The 9,321-nt window shown below is 40.9% G+C and overlaps 2 protein-coding genes across 2 annotated transcripts; one reads left to right on the forward strand and one right to left on the reverse strand.

The window, feature by feature from the left end:
• The first annotated feature begins 1,431 nt into the window (after window positions 1-1,431).
• Window positions 1,432-5,838, forward strand: mrps18a (mitochondrial ribosomal protein S18A). The gene is made up of 6 exons (XM_086188893.1): window positions 1,432-1,631; window positions 2,118-2,149; window positions 3,310-3,414; window positions 3,505-3,628; window positions 5,016-5,088; window positions 5,192-5,838. The coding sequence occupies exons 1-6, from the start codon at window positions 1,487-1,489 to the stop codon at window positions 5,334-5,336; spliced, it is 624 nt and encodes a 207-aa protein (XP_086045019.1). The 5' UTR covers window positions 1,432-1,486; the 3' UTR covers window positions 5,337-5,838.
• On the reverse strand, window positions 5,803-9,321 carry rsph9 (radial spoke head component 9). The gene is made up of 5 exons (XM_086188892.1): window positions 8,941-9,321; window positions 8,699-8,858; window positions 8,301-8,430; window positions 7,991-8,137; window positions 5,803-6,115 (listed from the first exon to the last, which is right to left on the reverse strand). Exons 1-5 carry the CDS (start codon window positions 9,165-9,167, stop codon window positions 5,955-5,957), a joined length of 825 nt encoding a protein of 274 aa, XP_086045018.1. The 5' UTR covers window positions 9,168-9,321; the 3' UTR covers window positions 5,803-5,954.

Here is a 9,321-nt window from a genome sequence, read left to right on the forward strand (position 1 = left end):
TATAATATAATGACGCTTTTATCCTGGTATCTGAGGCACAACATTTTAGTTTCATCATTTTTAACAATGTTGAAAGATTTTCTCATGTTTGGCGTCAGGACCATTTACTTGGGATTTTCCTGTTCTTGCATAAGCAGGCCAATGGAAACATGAATAAATACATAAACAAAAATGGTGACAGAGTGTTGGGAGTCAGAGTGTGGTGTATATTTTTGTATGGAGAAATTTGTTATCCTTGTGAATAAAGTTGCCAAATCTAAACTTATAAAAGAAAACATAAAAACTTTATGCTTTGACTCCACGGCCACTGCAGCATGAAATAAGGAATTATAATATGTTAAGTCTCATATTTCAGTTATGGAATCCAAATGAGTTTTTACCATTTTCCTACTAACTAAAAGGGTTACAATTGTGATTAAGAGCAAATATGACCAGGACTGATGGTTAATAGATGTAAGCAAAAAAAAAGGGGAAAAAATTATAATATAATATGTTTTAAAGCAGTTTTAGGAAGGATTATGTTAAGCGAATGAGTGTGTTCGAGGTTTCTGCAAGTACTGTTGGACCGCCTGCTGTCTCAATGCAAACAGATGAAGAAGTGAGATAGATAAACTTAAATTTTAAAAAAAAACAGCAGCAAACAAAAGCAAAGAAACTGTACAATGGCGTAGTGTTCTCATGATAACGGCATGAATCCTCACGATCCTCTCAGTCGCTTTATCTGGATGTGAAGAATCTACCTGTATCATCTGGTTTCAGCAACAGAGGCTTGGTATGTTTCTGCACCAGTGCCCTCCGTACTTCTCAGCGTGAATAGAGAGGATTGACATCTGTGACCCCATCTTTGTTATGAACTTTGAGCATCTAAACAAAAGTGACAAGAGAGTGAAAATACCAGAAGGCACATGCTGCGCTTTATCAGATACATTTCAGGTTTTATTTTCCCTCTGCGCTCTAGCTTTAAATATGCATGGATGTGAAGATCTAGTGCTGGTTATAGTTATATACAGAATCACTTTAGGTCTTAAAATAGCTTATCTGGTTGTCACTGGCACATTTTCTGAGAAGCTGGCCCTTAGATAACATTGCTTTTCTCTCTTGTGTTTAATTTTCTCGCCCATTGTTCTTTCAAACATTTTTTTTGGTGATTGCAGATTAACTAGATTTATATCTTGGCTCACCATGTGTCAAACATTAGTATGGCTATGTATAAATATATGTGGACATGAAACGGAATTTCCTCTTGGCCATGAGATTATATCTTCAACGCCAGAATAGATAAATTCATAAAGTGTGTACAGACATAAAGTTTATTCATGGACGAGTGAGCAGTCTAAATTGATGTGTTTACTTGTGTAACCTAATTTGTGTTGGGATTAGTTTAAGACTTCTCTGTGGATGCTATAACAGGTCTTCACCGATGGTGTCGCTGTTTTCGTTCTCGCGATAGTTGCAATCAGGAAGAGACGAAGGTCAGTGAGTAATCATGGCTGCTCGCTGTGTAGCAAGCTCTATTTGGACGTCATTTAGGAGCTTAAAACGTGCTACTGGCACCAACTCCTCTATTCTACAGAGGACAAATGTCCCCGGGGCTTCAGCTTTAGTAACCCAGAGCAGAGGAATCCGCCAAGGTGAGACATTTGTACCAAAATTAGCAAATTAAGCCCGCTAATGACTGTAGCGCCAGAGCTAGCGAGCTAATGGTTGCTGGAACGCAACCTACGCATGTGTTCGCACGAAAACCTTCGAACGGAATACTTTTATTTATTAGTACTCGGCCACACAAAAAAGACACATTAGAACAACGCCCAGTTCACCCCGGAGCTATTGACGTATATGCGGTTTGAACGTAATATGCTGACTCAAAGAGTTCTGAGGGGTTTGTTGTGCTCTTGCTAGCGTTTCTCTCGTTCTCTTATCAGTTGTGACGTCTGTCTTCCTGCTGCTTTTAGCACACTTGATTCACTTTGATGAGTAATGAGCCTTGAATTGCGTGAAAGTACCCGCCTTGATTTATGAAAATGCACTGAAAGCCCTGCGAAGTTACTAAAAGTAAATGAAAACGCAGTTTACACGATGCCTGCAAGAACCAATGTTATTTTATGTTTGTTTTTCAGTTGTGGAGAAGCAGGAGGGTAATACCACGACTGTAAGTACGAACTGGAAACATAACAGGCTTTCTTATTGTATCTCCTGTAGTGTTTCAATGAATGTATTGCTACAACAAACAACTAAAGTTGGTAGATGTACTTAGTAGTTGTTACGATTTAGTCAAAACTTTTAGGAGTGGTATTACAGTTTGACAAAAGATGACTTGATAGTTGTATAAAGCTAATTTCTAAGGAGTGTGTGAAACATTTGCTCTAATATAAATACCAGCAGATGTTAGTTGTTAATGCCAGTTCAAGGTTGATGATTAAAGCAGGCATATTACAGTAAATATATAGTGTGTATAAATATCCTTGCCAATATCTGCAGAATGTGTTTTAGCTGTATGTCTTATCAGGTTGAAAAGATACTCTTATGGATGATACGTTTACATGTTGTACAGTTTCATCAAATGTCTGGTGATGTAACCTGTTTCAATGCATCCATATAATAACTATTTAACCCAGTGGTCCCCAAACTACGGCCCGCCTCCACATTTGGCCCGGCCCCCTGAACAATACCAGAGACGCATTTTGATTTTTTTTTTCTCCATATATGTGTATTTGTATTTGATAATAAAATTGATAGCTGGTTATGAACTATTTTCATTATTACCTATTGAGGTGTGCTCACACCAAAGGCGATGCGAATTTTCACGCCGCTTTATTCGCGCAAATTTGATTGCTGGATCAATATGTTTATATTCGCGTCATTTGCGAATAAAGCGACGCGAAAATTCACATTGCCGTTTGGTGTGAACACACAGTCAGTTAGTAACTGTTTCATACACGCATAGAACGTGACATTCTATTCCACCCTTCTGCAGTCTGTGCCCCTATCTGGCAACCCCCAGACAAAAATCCTAGACCCGAACCCAGAGAGGGTTATTTGGTTGTGTGGCTTTCTGGAAAACAATACATTTTTCTGTTTGGGCACCCCTGCGATCATCACACTTTTTCTGTTACAAAGTGACCCCGGCCCCCCATCGGAGAAGGGAAAAATTATGTGGCCCTCACAGAAAGAAGTTTGGGGACCCCTGATTTAACCTGTGTTTCAACTATTCTTCACCTGCTGCACTCTATGAATTGTGATATTCATAGTTCTTGATTTAACCTGATTAGGAAAACTACCATAACTGCTGCGATTAAAATCATCTTTCAGATTGAAGGAAAAATAATTGAGATGCCAGCCAGACCAGAGCCACCAAACCCCACAGCCAAGTGCCCCATCTACAGATGGAACCTGCAGAACAAATACAACTACACGGTAAAAGTGCCCACTGGTTTTTACTGATTGAGGATATTGTATGAAGTGTGGGCTGGTTTGATAGGCTGATTTTCTTTCCGACTGTCCCAGGATGTCTTGCTGCTCAGACAGTTCATCAGGTCTGACGGAGGGATGCTGCCCAGGAAAATCACCGGTCTCTGTTGGGAGGAGCACCACAAGATTGCCATATGTGTGAAAATGGCACTAAGAGAAGGTAGACCTCACAGTACAGGCAGCACAGCTGGTGTCAGTGCCGGCGGGGCAGCTGAGCTTGAGAAGACTGACACCACTCTGGTCAATAAATACTTACAATAACTCAGTTTAAACTACAACTTGTTGTGGTTTTTTTGTTGTTTTGTTGTATGAGTTTTTTTATTTTTATTTTTTAGAAGTGTTTGTAATGTTTGTGATGTTTCATACTTGTTTGTATGTTTTCACACAAATTTACGGACAACAGAGTGGTATCAGTCTTCTGAATTTTTTTTTACAGAAGGCAAATAAGATTATTATTTTATTATATTTTAAATATAGGATCGCTAGAATTTCCCTGAGGTAGCACGGTGGTGTATTGGTAAGCACTGTTGCCTCACAGCAGGAAGGTTCTGGGTTCGAGTCCCGGCTCAGGCACGGGACCTCTCTGTGTGTAGTTTGTCACTTGGTGAAAGGCGACTGTTGATGCATTCCATCAATGCATCAGAATGCCGATGAGTTTTTTTTCCCCATAAAATTGAGTTATCATTTACGTCAGTCCATCTCTTATTTTAATTATTAGTGCACCCAAAAGAGAAACTAGACAAAACTAAAATAAATTAAATAAATTACTCAGCTAAACACTTTTCCATTTGTCTTGTGCCACGGTGTGCCATGGCTGGCCAGTTTACCCTGGCTGTATTTGGGAGTTGTCGACTGCTCTGGGTCCCAGTGAGACTGGTTCAACTTCATGTGGACTGATGTTTACGCTCATTAAATTGGAGCTGCCCCCCCCCCCCCCCCCCCCCCAGCTCAACTGTGTGAATGAGGGTTGCCTTCTAAAGGCAATGTGGCCTACACTTGGCAGGTTTCCATCAGTGTATTTTTTTCTGAATACTTAAAAGTTTTATCGCGGTAGAAAAACGTTGATCGGAATGGTGAAATATGTAAAACTTCAAGAAAAAATTTTTTTCCCCTCTGGAAGCGTTTTTTGCCTTTTTTGATGAAGAGTAAACGTGCAAAATGGGAACTGGAATCTCCTATTTGCAATCAGGTCTGATGGAGTGAATGTTAAACTCTCATGACTGACCAGCTGTTCGCACTGTTGCCGTCTCACGACCTGAAACAAATCACTCCCCTTTTTCCGCTTTTCACTGATGAATGGCTCTTCTAGGCTTTGTAACCACAGCCATGCGTAATGTCCCCTATACCGCCATCTTCTGGTCGCTTTACGTTCATATTTAAATGTATTACAAACCAGTTGCTGGAAGGACAAAAAAAAAAAACACCTCTCACATGATTCTTTTTTTTTGCAACACATCAAGCTTAACATTTACTTGACAATGAAATGGAAACGCCTATTGAAACATTCAACGTAACTGACGATGGCTTGTTTTTCTTCGGTGTTCAAGGTCTGCTTCCTGACCACAGACCCAAACTTCCAGAGGGCCACGTCCCAAAGAAGCCCAAGCCACATTTCAACAGGTGACGATGTCGACATGTGTTTCTCTATTATTAGTCAGACTGAGGACATCCCAGTGGAACCAGCTAAAAGTTTTATCTGCTCCATCTGCTGCTGGTCGTACAGGTACCTGACCCGCTGGTCCATTGACTCGGTGAGACCCATCTATCAAATGGGACACAAGTGGTGTAAGAGACGGTTTTGTGTCGGCAGCCCGGCACTGAAGAACAACGTGAGGTACACCGTCAAGCCCCTTTACACGACACACTGAAGGATGGGAAGCCCGACGACTCCGCAAAGCGACTGCAGGAAAGTGGGCGGCGCATCCTGCAAAGTAACAGATTCTTGTACATTTTGACTCAAACCCATTTTTCAACGTTAACCTTCATCATGTGGCCCCGGGGAGAAGTCCAAAAAGCTTTATCCATCTGTATTTATTGTACCGTTTGTTTATCGATCTGCGTCACACTTAAGATGAATCATGCTCTGCCCCACCCAAGAACCATCTCTTCTGTTGATTCTCAAGAAGCCCTTGAAGTGAACTCGATGGCAACTTGTAGAGAGCAACAACTGTGTTAGCGTTACGTTTTCAAAGTAGGTGGGATGTTGACTGTGTATACTCAGAGCAACACAGATGTGCAAATAAAACCCCTCTTGTTTACTTTTCATGGTGTGTTTACTGTATCGGAATTGCTTTTGTGCATGCAAACGAAATAGAACAAAAAAAAGCTTTTCGTCACAGACTATGAATACTTTTATTTGTTTGAAGACAAAACAAACACTTACAGAATACATTGCATTCAGTACATTTTGGTTTTGAGGGTTGACGTGAACAATAAAAGTAAAGTGAAAAATTGGTGGCTTGTGATAAATTTAGGACTTTGTCTCTTTATAGCATGAAGGGAATGTCCAAATTCTTGGTGCCGTCGCCGATGTAGATGTATCCATGCTGTGGTGTCATCGGCAGATGGTAGAAGGTCAGACCCAACCACAACCTGCTGCGCATCACACACACTTTACTGGCACACTCGAACTGCAGGTTCCACAACCCTAAACACACACACACACACACACACACACACACACATGCAAGATTACTATAAACAATCATATGAAATCCTCAGCTCTATATATCCAAGTTAAAAGCCAACTAGTGATTGATGGACTAGTTTTACTGTGTGTGTCGGCCTGTTTCTTTCTTTTTTTTCTTAATACGCAGCTGTCTGCCGCTGGATGGATGTTAAGTTTAATGCAGCCTTCTGCCACATAATGACTGCACTTGTGAGCTGAATTGAAACCAAGGCTACAATAATATATGGAAATCATTCCAAGAAGATAATACTGTTCACATGCTAGCAGCAGCCAAGGGATACTCCAATAAATCAAGCCTTTGTGCTTTTGATACGTGTGCTTGTAACCTGTTTCTCAATATGTTTGGGTGTGACTGTGAACTCCAGGCCGAGAGAATTGAGAACTGGATCTGCTACTATGAAAACATTAAAGCCGCTTGATTGATTCCTTTGCACAAAAGGTAGGCAATTACAGATTATTTGCTTGGCCGCTTTTTTTTGTTGTTTTTTTTTTTTAATCTTAACCGATCTTAATGTATCTTTGAAGTCCGACTGAAAAACAATACAGAATGTATACTGCTAGGTGTAATGTCCAGCTGAACTTTGAGCCATAAATCTAGAGTTGGAAACAGTTTTCCTGCATTGTCGTGGAAAAAGGGGGGACCCAACTTGGGGGTCCCAGAGGGATACACCTGCCTTTTGGTGGAAATTCATAATACCGCTTTCCCCTCTGAGTCCTATTTTATTTAACAATGTTAACTTTCTGCTTTCGGCAAAAGCGTGTTCCCCGCTGTTGTGGAGGGCAGCTGTGAGTGTGGCATTGGGACAGCTGTGTAATGTCTGTTGCAGTGACAACAACCCTGCTGACATCTGTATCAGCTCACAGAACACACAAATATATACACACACGTGCAAGCCCTCTTAAATCAGACATCTGTTGCATGTTAGGCCATGGGCGCTGAAACTTTTCTCTTCCTATCACGCACATGCACTTCCTACACACATCCAGGTTCTCACTTTATCTACATTTGGCTGCCTGGAGATCATCCAGCCGAACGACCAACCTCACGGCCTGCCAGATAAATTCACGAGATCCTCTCACAGTTACACTCATTGCTCCATATGTGAACACTTTTTTTTATGGGGGGGGGGGGGGGGGGGGGTGAATACCAACTTGAAATTTATCCAATTCTGAAATTTAACTGTAACATTTTTGACTGTCAGCGCAAGTCAGAATTCTTAGAAAAAGTCTGAATTTTGAGCTCAAAGTCACAATTAGGAGGTTAAAAAGTCTGGAGATTAAAATCGAAAAAACAAAACATTAATTCGAGTAATAATTATCAAATTCAATCCAACACATTTCTGTTCCTAGGGAAAACAGCTTGTGATCGTTCAAGTTTCAGTCAGAATCCTTAATCTACACCCCAAATTCTAACATAAATCTAAGAATTTCAAATTACTTTTCATATTTTTATTTTTCTTCTAAAAAATCTTCAATCAATCGTCTCTTTACTATTCTGGATTTCAACATTTTTAATACATTTCATCAAGTGGAGTTGTAATAATAGAATTGTCTGTGAGTTTCCTAGTATAATGTAGCTACTAGGAAAGGAACACACTTATTATGAATAACCTTTATTATGTACCGCTGGCCTCGTGAACATTTGTTAATGCTTAAAATAGCTGTGTTAACAGCTCCGGATCATAGAATGACCTTTTCTTGTCTTGTCTGTCTTTACAAAAACTCAAACTGCAAGCTAGGGGGTGTCATGTGCTAAAATGTTTGGAACAAATCCATAACTGCGATATTAAATGGTACGATGACTTGTGAGGGAAGACTGAACCCTGGTTTCACCTTTAGGAATGTCTTCACTCAGCGGATCCATAAAGTCAAACGCTGGGTTCAAGTCAGCCATTTCCTGGTAGGATTTTCTCTTCAGATTCTTTGACACACTGAAGTGGAGGAAATTGTCAAGCTTCCCTGCCTCAGAGCGAGAGAGACCTGAGGAAACATTCACTTCGGGTTAGAACTGGCATCTCTGAGTGACGATGCAGCCATACGTTTAACAACGGATCAGTATAAATACCACATTTAATGGAACACCTCAGGGTCATTCACACACAGCAGCAGCAACTGTTAGAACCATAGAATGAATATGTAATACCACAAAAGCTGCGGTTCATTTGGACGAGACCATGTGGACTCCTGATAAAGGCTCCTCGTGGAACCACAGACGCCTCCTCATCTATCCGATGAACCGTCACTGCCAGCCTGTTTTCCTCTGTCACTTTGGCCTGAAACCAACGACAAACAGAGTCGATACCAGCCAGAAACAATAAATCCAGAACAGTTCCGTGGCCTAATGTGCAATCCTTTTTAAAAATTATTTTATTTAGCAGAGACACTACTTTGTTCGCGAAGAAGAGGGCTCCTTGTTTTTAGACCAGAGGTTTATTAAACTGTGCACTGGTTAAGTGCATTATACTGACATATTTTATTTCGATGGCAGTAAACAGATGGATTTAGAATTATAAATTCATCAGGGTGTGGGTTTTTTCTTACTGTGGCCTCCTGCTCTGGAACCTCAACTCCCTCTCCTTGCTTTTGCCGCTCGTACAGATATGAGGGGTCTCCTATGAAGTGACCCTTTGCTGTGGTACTCACTTCCTCTATCATGGAGTCTGTGACAGAGGGGAGCAGGAACCAGTCCAGGCAGTTGAAGCTGGAGATTAATTAGCAGTCTGTAATAACAGGCAAACAACGATGGGTATGTATACAGTACAGTTGGACGGGTGGGATCTCACCTGTACAGATTCTTTTTATCCTTCATCTCATCTTCTCCTCTCCCTTGAGCAATAAAATAATCCTCCTTCAATCCCACTATTTTCCCCCACAACAAGACTCGATGGAAGTTGTAGTTTTTCTTCAGTATCACCAAGGACGTTTGCAGAACGACCCTTTGTTCGACGCTCAAAGTACATCCGTTACCCGAAACCAAGTCCAACGAGTAGTTTAACCAATCTGAGTCCATTATCTCATCATAAACGCCGGATCTGTAAAGTCTGCTACCGTTATCTGGTGTACAACAGGCTGCGAGCTAATGTGGTTGCAGTCGTCAACAAACCATGGTTGCCATAGCAACGCTCAATCGTGTGTTTGTTTTATTTATGTATGCATACAAAGAC

Source organism: Aulostomus chinensis, chromosome 20 (genome assembly GCF_037954235.1).
Source record: "Aulostomus chinensis isolate RoL2024-O1b breed Wild chromosome 20, RoL_Achi_v1.0, whole genome shotgun sequence".
NCBI lineage: Eukaryota > Metazoa > Chordata > Actinopteri > Syngnathiformes > Aulostomidae > Aulostomus > Aulostomus chinensis.